Here is a 17,416-nt window from a genome sequence, read left to right as displayed (position 1 = left end):
GTCTAGTAGAAGTCATGTGGGATGTGTGAATCATGCACTATGTCAAGTCTCGACATTGTGCTCCATTTTAGGCTGGCTCTGTGAGTTCAGGCCCATGCGATAAGGCAAACTTGTGGATGGAGAAGAAAAAGGGCAGGGATGAAGTTGGAAGAGGTGAGGGTAGTGCAAGGAGACATAGAGGAAATGTGGCCTCAAACAATGTAAATAGAGCTCTCAAGAGGGTTCTAGGTAGGAAACCTTTGAATCCAACAAGTGCCATCAACCGGCTAGACTAGCAGCCCCTCTCTAGTTTTTCGGGACTCCTTTATTTTGGTCATGACTCATGCCAGCAGTTGGGGGCATCGTGTCTCATATGAAATTGAGCGACTAACCAAGCAAATTGCAACCCTCTTGATGAACATGGGACTCTGCAATTAGCCAAGGATATACAACTAAGGGACCCGTCACATATGTGGCTTTGAACCTTAATTTTTGTGCTTTGGAGAGCTTTTGTGGTTTAAACCCTTTCCTCTACAATTCAAGTCTTTGTTTTAAGGACCTAACCAACCGATAATACACACCAGCTTTTAATTGGTTTTTTAAAAATCAACGCATGCCCATTAACACTTATGTCCACACATCCATCAAAAAATGAAAAGTCAATCAATTTGGGGACTATCAATTGTGGAAACCTTCTCATTCACTTTTGACCTAATATTAAACCTAAAACTTGCAATTCATGAAACCTTCTCGTAGCGTGACATTAAACCTCGATTTTTGGACTATTAAGAAGGGCTTGATTTGGAAAAAGAATTGAATTTAGAGTAAGAGATTTTCATTGGAAGAATCAGGTTGATGGGGTCCATACAGATAAAAGTAATTGAACCTCACCTCTCTTTGCTTCGCATTTTGTTCCACATCTTCAAACAAAGGAAATCAAGCTTCTTCATCATCCAGAGATGGCAGATGTGCTAGAGGGCATTTGGTCTTCAGCACTTGAGTTGGGGACATGCCCAGAGTTGATGAAGGGTGAGACAAACTTAGGGGGGACTTCGACAAGGACAATACCTTCAAGCATTTGGACAACGCGAGACATGGAGGGGCGAAGTGAGGGTTGGTAGTGGAGGCACCAGAGGCCAATTTTGAGAAGGCGGAGTTGTTGGAGAGCCTCCTCAGGATAAGAGGCGTTTTGCAGCAGCGCTGAATCTTTTTGCAATGGTGGTACAGTAGAGATTTTCTCAAAGGCCCAATCACATAGGTGCCTGCGATCGAATTCGATGGAGATACCACGGACGAGCTCGAGGAGGAGCATTCCAAAGCTATAGACATCAGCCTTGGTGGTGATCTCCACACTATTGAGCCACTCAGGGGCGAGGTAGCCATGGGTGCCTCTCACAGTGGATATGGTGAGGTGCTCGTTGCGATGGTGGAAGAGGCGAGCGAAGCCAAAATCTGTCACTTTAGGGAAGAAATGTTCGTCGAGGAGGATATTTTGTGGCTTGATATCACTGTGTAAGATGCACTGGTGGAGATCATGGTGGAGGTAGGCTATGCCACGAGCAGTGCCAAGAGCTATCTGGAACCGTGTCGCCCAAGTGAGTGGCGATGTGCTAGCCAGATCCACAATTGGGCGGAGGTTCTTACTCGAGGCATCGGAAGATAAGCTAGTGGAAGAGGTGGCGGCAGAGATGGCAGAGTTGTCCCTTTGGAAAATATATTTATCAAGAGACCCCTTTTCAAGGTACTCCAAAACAAGCATCCTCCGTCCTCCGCCGCCACAGAAGCCGATGAGCCTCACTAGATTTATGTGATGGATCTTCCCGAGAGTTTCGACTTCTGCCCTGAACTGCCGCTCGCCTTCGGCCGTCATCGCTGCATCATCACCTCTTTCTCCCTTGAGCACTTTCACAGCCACTGGCACTACCTCCGTAACCGGTGCTTCGCCACCCTTCTTCTCCTCGAGCCACCCCTTGTACACCTTCCCAAATGCCCCCTCCCCTAGCACATGGCTGAAATTCCTTGTCGCTTCCACCACCTCCTCATACGTAAACCTCACAAGCCCTCCAGTCACTTCCGGCTCCTCCTCCGCCACTGCGTCTCCTCTGCTATACCAGCCCCTCGCCCTCCTTGTCCAGCACCTTAAAACCACCATCCCTGCCACCACCGTCGCCGCCGCTGCCGCCCCGATCCCCACGGCCACGCCCTTCTTTCCTCCTCCTCCCCCTGCCTCCACCGCCACGTGACTCACCACTTTCACAAACAAATCGTTGTTGTCTGTGTGATAACCCCCCAACAAATACCCAGTCACGTTGTTGCCCTTCAAATAGCACTTGTCTGACCCATCCTTCCTGTATGACGCAGCCATGCATTGACATAGCTGCAAGCATCGATTGCTGCATGTGAGCTCGTCCGTCGTGGGCACGTTGGTGGGAAATAGGTCGTTCTGTTGGTAGTCGCTGTTGGCTACCTGGACCATGGTTGTGTTGTATTTGCTAGCATCTACTCCGCAGCTGAGATTGAAACTCTCATCGCTGGCACACCCTTGTGAAAGATCATCACTGGCATCTATGGCATGGTAGCCGGGAGGACAGCTGCAATTCAGACTCTCACCCGATGCCACACATATCCCGAATGGACCGCAAGGGCTTCCCACCTCGCACGGATTTGAAATAGCCTCCCATATCTCCTGCCAGGCACTGGAATTCCAGCCATAGACGCGTAGATTGCCATCGTAGTGAAGCGTAAATCTCTTCAGCGAATAATCCCCCGAATAGTTATCGTTGCTGAATAGAACTCCATTGGATTGCTCAATTTGAAAATCCCCCGTGATGCTCAATAGTCCAAACCAGAAAGTGTATTCGTTCTGATCTTGAACCATTGTTTCAGAAAGATACAAGTTGTGAGATTCATCCGTTTCCAGACGAAAACCACTTGGAGCATATGAAGTTGAGTTCTCCCTCGCCTGCAGCCACTTCTCCCTCGTCGTCGTCGTCGGATAGGATTGAAGGGATAAAGATGGAATTGTTAGGACCCCCTGACGCGGCAACACGATAGTATCAGTGATAAACTGAAAGCTCTGCCATACCGTGCTGTTGCTGGAGTCGTTGAGCACTAGATTTCCTGTTTCTAGCAACTCTGCATAGGAAACACTCTTCTTGCTAGTATTGCTACTCCAAACCACGGACCTCCCAGAATTCAAAAGCTCAATGTTTCCTGCTGCTGTGAAATTCAAGGTTGCACCAACGTCTACCACTGGATTCTCTCCAAAACTTGCCCACCAGAGCGCTGTTTTGTTTGGATCTTTAGAATACCAGATTGACAACAAGTACTGGTTTGCAACGACTTCTCTGAAACCAAAAATGAAAGTTCCATTGCTCGATGACCAGTACTTATTACTTTGTTGGGGCGAAAAGGAGGATCCCGGTTCAGAGACTGCAGCAGCAATCTGTCCGAAATATGTGAAGATGAATACTAGAAGAAAGCAGCGAGAGAGCGGTCCAAACCTCTGTGGCAAAGCCATGGAAGGAAGATAAATATTTTCAGGGACGTTTTTGAAGCGTTGCAACGTCGAGGTCCGTCTGGTTGCTTATCTCTTATCAGCATGAAGCTGCTGCTTTAAGTTGGCTTCCATCTTGGGCCGTGCAATTCGAGGTGGTCGTGTTGAATGAGTCATGCACAAAGGAATTGTTAAAACTTAACAAGATGGATTGCGCAAAAGTCGTACTCGTGAACGTGCTAGGAAGCAAGCGATGAATTTGATGAATGAGTCATTGACAATTAGCTTTTTGTGTTGTTCTTAAACAAGTATAACGTCCCCCCTTTTTTAGAAGCAATCGTCAACAATTCTACACGATTTCATTGTCATCTTTGTCACACGTTTGAAACTCTATGAAAAAGGAGAAATTTTCCCATTTTTGGCCTACCTGAAGCGAGGACTTAGTAAAGCCCTCGCTCTAGAAATGAAAAATCCCATTTAGGATTTTCTAATTTTTAGAAAAATAGGTGGCATGTTGTTCCACCTTCTCCTCCCTCTTTCTCTCTCTTTCTATTTCAAGGCAAGCCTCTCTCTCTCTCTCTCTCTCTTTCTCTCTCTCTCTCGTCCTTACTTGCACATCCAAATCATCTCTCTCTTGCTCTCTCTCCACCCTCTTTTCCTTAATGCACATCCGATTCAAGGTAGGCCACTTGAATGTCATTCACCTTGTTTTCATATAAAGTATATAATATGATAGAACAAAGCTTGACACTAAAGCTTGACAGTGGAACAAGAAGACTCATTTCAAAGTCTGGGCATGTGATGGAACTATGCAAACGGTGTGTTTAGGTTTGAGATGAAGTTAGAAAGCAGAGCCATGTTGGTCTAAGAGTCATGCTCATGAACTACTAGTAGTCTAGGTCAAGTGATGATCATTTCTTATTAAATATGCCGCTTACCTCTAAATATATCTCTTCACTTCAATAACTCATCTCTGTTAGATACATACTATGTTTGAATAGTCTTTCTATGCCCATCAATCTATACTATATATTAATATAGTTCATTGGATTTAAAGAAATTGGGAGATTTAAAATTGATCATTTGAGTATGTCCCCCCATACATTGAATGAAAACTGGGAAATTCCCATTAATTAGTTGTTGGGAAGAGAAGAGGGGTGAAAAGGAAGAGGGAAAGGGCATGATCTAAGGGATAAAGGGAGAAAAGGAAGAGGGAAAGGGCATGATCTAAGGGATAAAGGGGGGAGGGAGGAGTTTCAATTAAGAGGGACCACTTAAGAAGGGGGCATTGAAGAAGAAGGCAATTACTAAAGGGGAGGGAGAATGGGGACCATTTGAAGGGGGCTTTAAAGAAGAAGGCAAGTACTAAAGGAAGGGGGAAGAGGGACCATTTATAATATTTTAGCTAGCTCTAGGTATGCTCTTCCACTCTATAGCTTAGTGGTAGGGCTCACATGTGGGAAAGACTAGATTGTGGGTTCTAATCCTACCCTGTTAATAGGGGGGAGCCTATGAGAGAAAAAATTGCATTAGTATATGGGGGGGCTTAGGGGGGACTTGTTTTGGGTGGGGGGGAGAGTGGTGTTAAGGGGGATAGCCACGCAGTCGTGTCCATGCATTGCACCATGTGTCACATGCATGGCTAACCTTGGGCTTGTAAAATTGGGGAGTTGCGTGTGAAGGCCTCATTTCGAGGTTGGAGGAAAAGCTCACACTGAATAACAACTATTATGTTGGTGAGTGGCCACGATGGTGCATCCATTGTTAATTCTATCATGTGGAGGTTTTCTTCCATGAAGTGGAAGACAAAACGTCGCGGTATGAAGGGCAAGAGAGTGGCTAGAGCTTACGGGGAACTGTACGCGAACGAGGAAGATCCGGTTGATGAGGATGGCGACCATTGTGTAGATGCTGAGGAGAACACAGGGAAGTATGGTGACCTATGATGTTTCCTCTTTGCTTCTTATGTTTTTACTAATTGATCGTTTGGTTACTGGTTGTTTATGTGTTGTATAATTACGAGGAAGCGAGGCTGGCCTCGAAAGAGTGGATCGAGGAAAAACTCGAGTTTGAAGATATTAGAGCTGAGTGTGACCATAGGAGTCGGAGGTGCAGATGTGGATGTGAATCAGTTGCTACCTAAAGTAGAGAGATTCTTGCAAGACGCATGCATACCTGGTCTTTGTGGCATCGAAAGAGGTGGTGCACTTTATCATTTGCACTTCCAAATGATCATCTAGATAAGCGCACGTAGCATCCAGAGCATGAATTGAGTCATACAAAAGTATCTTCGGTGGGATACCAATCGTCGAGCTAGGGGTATAATCATTTGTCGTGCTTTGAAACAAAAGAATCTACATACATATCAAGTTATGTCAGGATACTGGCTGAAGGATTTGGGCCAGCCTCATTTTAAAAGTGTCTGCAAAGGTGTGACGTGAGATGATATGCGAGCTGGGATTGAGCTATATATCCGGTATGGTGCAGATGAAATTAAGAATTGGGTCTATTTAACAAGTGCAAATTTTTTTGAAAGAGCGTTCATGTTTTGGAAATTCAAGTTGAGGTGCAGATACACTGCTACACTCAGTAAGTGCCTTTTGAAAATGTTGCAATCTGGGACTTATTACCCTTCCGCTTCTTGGGTAATTCCCTGTCAAGGTAAAGGAATGGACGTTTGTAGAGTGGAGTACCTATGGAAGGCGATGGTCTCGCCCTGTTCGATTACACCTCAGGATGTTTCTAATATATTTTTTCTTCTAATGCTACAATCAGCTGGCCTAACGACGGGTGACTTCCTGTAAGCGATGACAGTGCAGCTATTGTGCAACATCGCCCTGGCAAGGAGCCCACTGCCACTCCAGATGATGTGCAATCGAGCAGTTCTACAATGCCACTTCCACCTGCATACCTACCTCTAGTATTGGCATCTAGGAATGGAATACACATCAATTAAAGATTTTGGGAAAATATGGTTGTAGTACATCTACTTTTTGTAAGCCCTTTGGGTCCGAATAATGTATTAAGTGGCTATCACAATTATGCAACAATTTATGTAATGTCTTCCTGATGAAGTAATACAAAGTTTTGAATTCTGCTACCAATTGTGTAAATTTCATTTTGCTGAGTGAGGATGTACAATTTTGTTACTCATTGCCATTTAGCACACAAAATTATCATTCCAATGCAAAAAACGGCTTGTTGATTGGATGCATAGATACAAAGTTACACATTGTAGTAATTTGTGCACTCTTCTTAGACATACTTTAAAATAAATTAATTAACCCAAATAAATCAATCAATCCATGGACAAACATAGGTTAATTAACCTCCATGGTCCAAAACAAATAGGAATATAAATAAAGTTGAGCTAGTATGTCCCCCCATACGTTTGAATGTTTGATTGACTGAAGAGTGGGCTATTAATAGAGTCATTTCCAATGTGGGTTTCTCTCGCCATCCATCTCATCCAATCTCCATCAATATTGCTTCCTTCCTCTATTATTGCCTTTCACTTGCTCTGAAACTCTCGCCATCCATCTCGTACTCTTGAACTAAAAGAAAGAGAGAGATCAAAAATTTTGGAGAGGGATCTCATGGTGTACTCGGGTGGAGGAAATGAAGAGAGAGCGCAAGAATGGGAAATAGCACATTTCGGGGGAATGAGAGGGGAGGTCTCCAAGGGAGGGAGAGATTGGTGATGTGCAACTTTGGGTAAAGGAGGGAAGAAGACAAGAGAGCGGAATAGCAGCTCAATAACAGAAGGGGGAAGAAGATTTGAGGGGCTGAGAAGTAGACAGGGAAAGAGAAGAAGGTCAAAGGAGAATACCTTAGGGTTGAGAAGAAGATAGTAGGAAAAGTGAAAAAGGTTGGATGGGAAGCATTTGGGTGTGAGAAGGAGATAGGGATCTTTTCTCACTATCGCATGGGGACCGTTGTAAGTATTTCTAAACCATTTTACATCTAGAATGAAAATAGTAAATCATCTGAAATCAATTTCATAGATGTCACGTCGTATGGTTCCACAATAATCCAACTATGAGGAGAGAAGATTGGTATCTGAAGCACTTGCTCGGCTATCTTGTGTGAAGTTAGCCATGACTCCACAATCACACGTGACTCTCTTTGAATCGATGCGTTCCACGTGAAAATGTCGTCCATATGACCATAATGCACTGTACTTTTTGTACTGTAAAAGAGCATCATTAAAACAATGAAGATGCATCTATTTTATAGCATATATTGCCACAAATAATTACTTAATTACGTCAAGAGGTAAGAAACTTACATGCACCATACATCCAGATGATAACTCTCACTCGTGCTCGTTTATTGTCTCTCCATCACGTTCAGCTTTACGTAGAGCCAGTTGTAGCCAATCAAGTGACATGTGAGTAGGGAGAAGAGCCAGATCCCGTGGATATGATTGTGATCGCCTGTACATTACTCTGAATCTCGTCCTTGCATTTATTCTTTATGCTTTGGCCACTTCATATCTCTCAATCCACTTCTGCATCTCAGGGCTATTGAGGATACAAAACTTATTGAATTTCTCCATTTGCTCTTCGCTCATCTTTCTTTCAATCCCTTTTCCTTGGGGGACCTTGCCAACGATGCGATCATCATCCTTGTTGTGCCAAGCTTGCGGCATATCAGGATCCGTGGATGCAAGAAACTCTATGATATATACTAATGACTCTTGCACAAGCCATCCCTCTGCCATGCTTGCTTCCGGCCTTGCTCTTTGTCTTACAAACCCCTTTAAAGTTTTCATAAACCGCTCGAGAAAAAACATCCATCGACTATGAACAGTACCTGCTATAACCACCTCATCAACTATGTGCACAAGCAAGTGGACTTGAGTTGTCATAATGCTCGAGGGAAAGTGCTTCTCAAGCAAGCATACGGCTTCGATGGATTCCACCCTAGCCTTCTCGATGCTCGATATAGAGATCTCTTTTTGAGATATCCACCTATTTCACATGTCCATGAAGAAAATACATAATGCGATTTGATAATAAGCATACCTCACAATACCACAGATCTTGAATATAGCATTTCTAACATCTTCTTGTAAGCACCCTTTTATTGTAATTGGGAGGATGAACTATCAAAGCAACAATGAAGTCATGTCAACAATATAACATAATAATAATTACGCTAATGCATCATGATTATCGGTACACTAATTCTACTTAGAATACCTATAAGACCTTGTGCCAATCATGGGACTTGAGGCCACTAAGCTTATTGTCCTTTGAAAATGCTCCTTTCAAGCAACGCATGTACCCTGTCGGTGTTTGAAAAGAGGCAATGTCTGCCTTGACCGCTGCCTCCTCCCTCGTAGAGAGGATCCACGTTGCTTTCAGGAGGACAACTTTTCCCGAAGCATGCACTTGGGGCCACAAACGAGACATCCTATTCATAGCACGCAAGTCTTCTCGCACTCCTCTCGAGTCCTTGGAACCAACCAAGTGTGCCCAAATAGTAGCTCCCACATTCTTGAAGATATGCATGGGATCCAAGAGATGATTGATTTGTAACTGACCCCAATAAGGAAGCTCGTGAAAGATCGATAGCCTCTTCATACCAGGAGGAGGTTCCTCTCCATTTGCCCTCCAAGCTTGAATCCAGTCACTTGCCTTCAAATATGATGGTGGTGGATCAAGCTGACCTCCACATGCGAGATGGTCGAGTGGAAGGTATCGAGCATGACCTTCATAAACATTTTTCCTCATATGTTTGGAGTAGTGTGCAAGCGATTTCAGAGCCGGTCCACAAACAAGACAAGCATGGTACCCACTTGTAACAAGTCCTGCACGCGTGCATGAATGTGTTAGTACAAGACATGCGTGTAAAAGAGAGTAAAAAAAGCATAATCCCTCATTGTACATGTAAAGACACAACCATGTACCTATGCACTCTCCATATCCTGGGTAGTCATGCATGGTCCACATCAAGATACCATTGACCAAAATATCATTGGTATGTCTAGGAGCTCTGGAAATATCAAAGACCTGCACTCCTCTCCATAATATCTGTAACTCCTCTATCAAAGGTGCCATGTACACGTCCATGTTTTTTGCCTTGTACTTTCCTGGCACAAGTAGTGCAAGCATGAGGTGTCCCTTTTTTATTGTTAGCCATCGTGGGATATTGTAATTCACCACGACTATGGGCCATGTCGACCAAGATGTTGAGCGTAACCCGAAAGGATTCATGCCATCCATGGCTAGCCCATGATTAAGTTATGTGGCTCCCTCGCAAAGTCCGACCACTGATTATCTATGTGCTTCCAAGCTGCACAATCTGTGGGAATCCTCAATGTGTGATCAGTGGACCGATGAGATGCATGCCATGTCATCAACTCCGCTATGGATTTGCATCAGAACATGTGTTGTATTCTTGTAATGATGGGAAAGTGTCTCAAGACCTTTACTGGTATCCGCTCACCCTGCAAGTCATCTCTATATCGTTGTTCCCCACACTTTGGACAACTAGCCAAATCTCCATGCTCACGACGAAAGAGAATACAATCATTACGGCAAGCATGGATGGTATCATAATCCATACCCACTGTTGTAAGCATCTTTTTCGCTTCATTTCTTGATGCGGGCATGGTATTTGGTGCAGGCAACATCTTCTGGAGCAACCTATGACAAAGACACTATCCAAATGATGATTCTCAAAACAAACAATATCCAGATAATGAGTCAAATTAATGCAAGGGCGAACCTCATTAAGGCCGAGACACTTGTATCCGACCACCCATACTATACTTGTAGATTCAAGATTGAGAGACAAGCACGTAGTTTAGACATCCTAGCACCCTCGTACAATTGTGTTGATTGCAACTCTTGCATTTTGACCTCAGACTCTGACATCACGTGTACGTGGGATGTAGTGCCCCTAAAAATGGAATCCATCATGTCGACCATACCCTCGTCGTCATCCAGGAGACTATAGTCTTGCTGAAAGTGAGAAGGTATATGTGTACCCTCGTCACCCTCCTCATCCTGTTTTAAGATTTCATGTAAATATAAGATCTTCTATTTCCTGGTATACAATAAGATTGTGAACTTAAATAGCTTTGACTTACTGATGGTCCATCAACATGTGCAACACCAATGGGGGGTACTAGTTCCGGCTCCTCCCCATACATCCACAAGTGGTGCATGATAATACGATGTTGATGTCGTACTTCTCGCTTGCAATGAGTGCAATGACAGTATAACCTCTCTGTAAGCCACTTCGTGCTCCCGGGCGTTGGCGCATCATGGGACGAGCTTCCACTCGTCCCTTCCATCTATACTTATAAAATCACGACATAAGCATGAAGAAGAGATATTAACAATTATAAAATAGCATGTTTGAGCTTCTTTTGATGCTACAACAAAAAAGTGACTGTAAGCGTCGCTATATAGCAACTTTTTTGCTCTGTTCCGTCGCTATATAGCAACGTTTTTCATTAAAAACATCGCTATATAGCGATGAATAAGCGTCGCTATATAGCGACGCTGTGGGTTAAAACTCGAAACTCTAATCGCGCGGCATTTTCTTCATCCTATTCCCTAATCTCTTAAGTAAGCAAGCCAATATCTCCTCCCACCTATTTTCGACGACCTCCCACCTATTTCAAGCAACCTCCCACTCTATTTTCCACTCCTCACCCTTCTCCTACCTCTTGTACTCCCTCTCTACTCTTTTCCCTCTTTGGTTTATTGAAAGGAAGTTCTTCAAGAGGTGAGTTTGTTTCAACAATGTAGGTTGTTTATTTGTTAGCTTTAGTTTTGTGAGTGTTTCTTTTTGTATTGCTAAACCTGTAAACTAGTTTTCATGCTTGTTTTGAAAGGATTGAAAACAAAAACGACATTTCAAGAAAGGAAGAAAACTCACCTCTTTTTTATGTATTTCTCTTCCTTCTCTTTCTCCTTGTCTCCTCAATCTCCTCCTTTCCTTGTCTCCTCAATCTCCTCCCTTCAAGAAGTTGCTTTTGTAATCTCCTCCTTCCACTAACATCTTATTTGAAAAAATGGGTTGTTTTCTCTCTTTTGTAGGGCCAGTCCACTACACCGAGCGAGACATACTATTTCAGGTAAGTGCTTTCTCTTTTTTCCATTTATTATTTTTGTCATTTGCATTGGCCTGTAGCTAGCGCCTTTAAGGCGCTAGCTGCAATGATGGGCGTAGGAACCCTCTCTTACCCTCAAACTCTTTCCTTCTTCCCCCTTCTCTTATTCTCTTTTTTCCCCCTTCTCTTTTTTCCCTCTTCTCTTATTCTCTCTTTCCCCCTTCTCTATTTCCCCCTTCTCTCTTTTCCCTTCCCTCTTTCCTTTCCCTCTTATTCTCTATTTCCGCATAGCATGAGAGCATGAGCATATGCAGAAATAGAGAATGAGAGAAGCTTCTCTCATTCTCTATTTTCGCATAAGCTCATGCTTCTCTCTTTCCCCCTTCTCTATTTTCCCCTTCTCTCATTCTCTATTTCCGCATAAGCTCATGCTCATGCATGAGCATGAGCTTATGCTTAATTTTCCCCCTTCTCTCTTTCTCTATTTCTGCATAAGCTTATGCTTATGCATGAGCTTATGCGGAAATAGAGAATAAGAGAAGCATAAGATCATTCTTATGCTTCTCTCATTCTCTATTTCTGCATAAGCTCATGCTTATGCATCTCTCTTTCCCCCCTCTCTATTTCCCCCTTCTCATTTTTCCCTTTTCTCTTATTCTCTCTTTCCCCCTTCTCTATTTCCCCCTTCTCTCTTTTCCCTTCTCTCTTTTCTTTCCCTCCCCTTCTCTATTTCCCCCTTCTCTCTTTCTCTATTTCCGCATAAGCTTATGCTTATGCATGAGCTTATGCAGAAATAGAGAATGAGAGAAGCATAAGATCATGCTTATGCTTCTCTCATTCTCTATTTCCGCATAAGCTCATTCTCTATTTCCACATAAGCTCATGCTTATGCGTCTCTCTTTTCCCCTTCTCTATTTCCCCCTTCTCTTTTTTCCCTCTTCTCTTATTCTCTCTTTCCCCCTTCTCTCTTTTCCCTTCTCTCTTTCCTTTCCCTCCCCCTTCTCTATTTCCCCCTTCTCTCATTCTCTATTTCCGCATAAGCTTATGCTTATGCATGAGCTTATGCAGAAATAGAGAATGAGAGAAGCATAAGCTCATGCTTATGCTTCTCTCATTCTCTATTTCCACATAAGCTCATTCTCTATTTCCGCATAAGCTCATGCTTATGCTTCTCTCATTCCCCCTTCTCTATTTCCCCCCTTCTCTATTTCCGCATAAGCTCATGCTTATGCTTCTCTCTTTCCCCCTTCTCTATTTCCCCCTTCTCTCATTCTCTATTTCCGCATAAGCTCATTCTCTATTTCCGCATAAGCTCATGCTTATGCTTCTCTCTTTCCCCCTTCTCTATTTCCCCCTTCTCTCATTCTCTATTTCTGCATAAGCTTATGCTTATGCATGAGCTTATGCGGAAATAGACAATGAGAGATGAGCTTATGCTTCTCTCTTTTCCCCTTCTCTATTCCCCCCTTCTCTCATTCTCTATTTCCGCATAAGCTCATGCTTATGCTTCTCTCATTCTCTATTTCTGCATAAGCTCATTCTCGAGCTTCTGCATAAGCTCATGCTTATGCTTCTCTCTTTTCCCCTTCTCTATTTCCCCCTTCTCTCATTCTCTATTTCTGCATAAGCTTTCCCTCCCCCTTCTCTCTTTCCCCCTTCTCTATTTCCGCATAAGCTCATGCTTATACTTCTCTCTTTCCCCCTTCTCTATTTCCCCCTTCTCTCATTCTCTATTTCCGCATAAGCTTATGCTTATGCTTCTCTCATTCCCCCTTCTCTATTTCCGCATAAGCTCATGCTTATGCTTCTCTCTTTCCCCCTTCTCTATTTCCCCCTTCTCTCATTCTCTATTTCTGCATAAGCTTATGCTTATGCATGAGCTTACGTGGAAATAGAGAATGAGAGAAGCATAAGCTCATGCTTATGCTTCTCTCATTCTCTATTTCCGCGTAAGCTCCTTCTCTATTTCCGCATAAGCTCATGCTTATGCTTCTCTATTTCCCCCTTCTCTCATTCTCTATTTCCGCATAAGCTTATGCATAATCCCCCTTCTCTCATTCTCTATTTCCGCATAAGCTTATGCTTATGCATAAGCTTATGCGGAAATAGAGAATGAGAGAAGGGGGAAATAGAGAAGCATAAGCATGAGCTTATGCGGAAATAGAGAAGGAGCTTACGCGGAAATAGAGAATGAGAGAAGGAAATAGAGAATGAGAGAAGCATAAGCTCATGCTTATGCTTCTCTCATTCTCTATTTCCGCATAAGCTCATTCTCTATTTCGGCATAAGCTCATTCTCTAGCTTCTCTCATTCTCTATTTCCGCATAAGCTCATTCTCTAGCTTCTCTCTTTCTCTATTTTTGCATAAGCTCATTCTCTATTTCCGCAAAAGCTCATTCTCTAGCTTCTCTCTTTCTCTATTTCTCTCATTCTCTATTTCCACATAAGCTCATTCTCTAGCTTCTCTCTTTCCCCCTTCTCTATTTCCCCCTTCTCTCATTCTCTATTTCCACATAAGCATAAGCATGAGCTTATTCTCTCTAACTCTTATTCTCTATTTCCCTCTTCTTTCTCTTCTCTTTCCTTTCCCTCTTCTTTCCTTTCCCTCTTCTTTTTCTCTTTCCTTTCCCTCTTCTTTCCTTTCCCTCTTCTTTCTTCTTGCCTATGCCTATGCCTATGCCTATGCCTATGCTTATGTTTGTTTTTTTGTTTTTTGTTTTCGTGTTTGTGTCTATGTTAGACATGGGATCACGTCGCTCATCCGATGAGTACGGACAGCCTCGCAGGAGAAGAGCTCATGATCTTTATGCTCTAGAGGACTTTGATTCCTCTCAAGCGACTACCCCTGGTCCGACTCCTCTTGGACCTAGCACTACGACTACCCCTGGTCTGACTCCTCTTCCACGTAGCACTGCGACTACCCCTCGGGGAACTCCTTTGCTAGCCGTGCATGGCTTTGTCGGGAGTCTCGACGAGTTTGTAGCGTAGATGAGTGATGAGGAGGCAACGAGATTCTTCTCTTTGCTATCTCAGAGGACCTCAGCAATTCCCTCCCCTACACCGATGGGTGGACGTACTGCCCAGCCGTCCCCTCGTGCCCCTTCGACCGCGGGGTCATCACCTGCGCATGCCTCTCACAAGGGAAGGAAGAGTAGGACGGGTGGCTCATGTTGTGCTGACTCGGGAGATGTAGACGAGTCAGCACACTCATGCTCCTTTAGGTCTCCACTTGGTCCAGAGATGCAGTATCAGTCAGGTCCCTTTCCCTCTCCTACTCCCACTGTTACTCCTCGCTCCGGAAGCACTCGTGCAGCTTCCACTCCTTCAGACTCTGCTACCGTCAGTCCTCCTTACTCATCAGGGGATCTCTCCTATCAAATCACATCTATCGGAGACTCGGGGGGGTCACTATGTATAAACCCTCTACATCACGTGCGTTCAAGGCCTATATTTAAAGTCCCTTATCTGTAAAGAATTTCATTAATAAAATGTACCCCTTTTCTATACAATCTGTAAATTTTTTTCAAAACTATTTTAAATAGTCTCTTATGTATATTTATTTCTGTAAATTTTAGAAATAAAAAAATCCTTTTGTTGAACTCACGTGATAGGATTACATATGATGAGTGACCCCCCCGAGGCCGGAGAGATAATAGAAGATAAAAAGGGCAAAGCAGTGATGGCCACCATGAGGAGCTTGATGAGTCATCACTTCAAGAGCGGCATAAATACCGATTGGCAGTATCAAGATGCCCAAAAGAAGCAGGCGGTCATCGATGAATTAAAACAAAGATACCCTAATCCACCAAATGTGGAGTTTAATGACGATTATATGCGAGAGCACATGGGTTTGGTCTTGAAGCATCATAGATCAACCTTGCATACTTCCATCACAAAGTGTTGGCTAAACCCAGCTGGGCAGACAAAGTTGATTGGAAGTACTTCAAGAAGCAACATAGGGACCATCCTGAATTGTTCGAGGGTCAGAGGAGGGCTGCGAAGAGACGGCTGGCTATCGTAGGTACTTTGCACTTTAGTGCAAGCGGACGGTATGCATTCGAGTCAACTGTGGTAAGTCTACTTCTTCTCATTTAATGTATTGTTCTATTTGTTTTACTACATATTACATGCACTTTAGCTAACTCTAACTCTTGTAAATTGGATCCACAGCAAGCTGTGATGGGTCATCTTCCTACAGATGCAGAGACGCGACGCGCATTTTGGATAGGAACAAAGCCGTGATTCATTGAGCAAGAGGCAATGGGAGCGACAGTCGATTGGGCTGAGGTGGCTGCTTGCACGGTATAAGTTTACTCCTACTTGTAATCTCACTTTTTAATTTAAGTTCCAATCTAATTTTTGATTTATATGGTTCACTTTTAGGGTCAAAGCTCAAGCGTCCTATCATCGGAGGTGAGCAATCAACAGGGCCAAGGATCACGCACAGGTGGCGAGGACGAGGGAGAAGACGCAGGTGTCGAGGACCAAGGAACAAGCCAACAAGACGAGGATGACTCGGATTCGGATGAGTAGTAGTGGTAATGGCATTTTGTATATCCGCTCGTTTGAGCAATTTTGTATCGCCCTTTCGAAAGGGTAATTTTGTTACAAACAATGTTGTATATGTCCGACATGTATATGCTTTTGTTGCTCATCATTTCACAAGAGCGATTTTGTATCACCCTTTTCGCAAGGGAAATTTTGTTATAAAAAAACTTTGTTTTGTAATTACAAAAAAAAAAAGGATTAGTGGGGCTAAACAGGGCCAAAAGGAAGCCCTGTTTAGCCCCACTAACCCTTTTTTTTTACTTCTGTTAAATGTCACTATATAGTGACGTTTACCAGTGTCGCTATATAGTGACAATTAATAGTGTCGCTATATAGCGACGTTTGTCATCGTCGTTGTATAGCGACGTTTGCCAGTGTCGCTATATAGCGACGCTTTATAGTGACGGTCCTTTTTCGACGCTTTTAGCGACACTTATAGCAATGTTTGCGCCCATGAAAAAAAAAATTTAATGTAAAAAGCGTCGGTATTTTTGTCGGAAAATGGCCTATGCCTTGTAGTGAGAGAGAGAGAGAGAAGAGCATGTGCACATGCGCCCGCGAGAAAGAGAGGGAGGGAGAGAGAGAGAGAGAGGGGGAGAGAGAGAGAGAGAGAGAGAGGGGGGGGGAGAGAGAGAGAGAGAGAGAGAACGGAGACCAAAGAGAGAGAGAGGGAGGGGGACTGAAGAGAGAGAGAGAGAGAGAGAGAGAGAGAATGCGCACACAAAGAATATGCGTGCGCATGAGAGAGAGCGAGAGTGAAAGGGAGAGAGAGAGAGAGAGAGAGAGAGATGTGTCTCCCACCTTAGAAGAAGTGGTTAAGGATTGCAAACATGCCCTTTGCTGCACGCACACACACACACATACACACACACACACAGACACAGACAGAGAAACAGAGAGAAGAGCATGCGAGAGAGAGAGAGAGAGAGAGAGAGAGAGAGAGAGAGAGACTCTATTGTGTGTGTACATGTGATAGAGAGTGGACATTAGTGACTTGGGTAAACTCTCAAGGTGTTTTTATGTGCTTTAGGTAGTTTCATGTGCTTTATTGTGCTTTTATGTGTGCTTTTTTATGCTTTTGTGTGCTTTGAGGTGTGCTTTTATGTACTTTTCGGTGTGCTTTTATGTGCTTGCATGTGTTTTTTTGTGCTTTGTATGTGCTTTATGCAGTTTCATGTGCTTTTATGTGCCTTGAGGTGTGCTTTTATGTGCTTTTTGGTGCTTTTATGTGCTTTCAGTTATGCTTTTATATGTGTGCCTGCATGTGTTTCTTTGTGCTTTTATGTGCTTTGAGGTGTGCTTTTTTGTACTTTTAGGTTGCT

General features: G+C 43.6%; 1 protein-coding gene across 1 annotated transcript; it reads right to left on the bottom strand.

Moving 5' to 3' along the window:
• Positions 1 to 928: 928 nt before the first annotated feature.
• On the bottom strand, positions 929 to 3,499 carry LOC147882680 (G-type lectin S-receptor-like serine/threonine-protein kinase At5g24080). Its single transcript, XM_087400475.1, has one exon. It carries the CDS (start codon positions 3,497 to 3,499, stop codon positions 929 to 931), a length of 2,571 nt encoding a protein of 856 aa, XP_087256601.1.
• Between the last annotated feature and the right edge of the window lie 13,917 nt (positions 3,500 to 17,416).

Source organism: Dipteris shenzhenensis, chromosome 29 (assembly GCF_047967505.1).
Source record: "Dipteris shenzhenensis isolate YYH24624 ecotype China chromosome 29, Dip_SZ_1.0, whole genome shotgun sequence".
In the NCBI taxonomy this organism is placed as follows: Eukaryota; Viridiplantae; Streptophyta; class Polypodiopsida; order Gleicheniales; family Dipteridaceae; genus Dipteris; species Dipteris shenzhenensis.
This window is presented reverse-complemented; position numbering and strand designations above follow the sequence as displayed.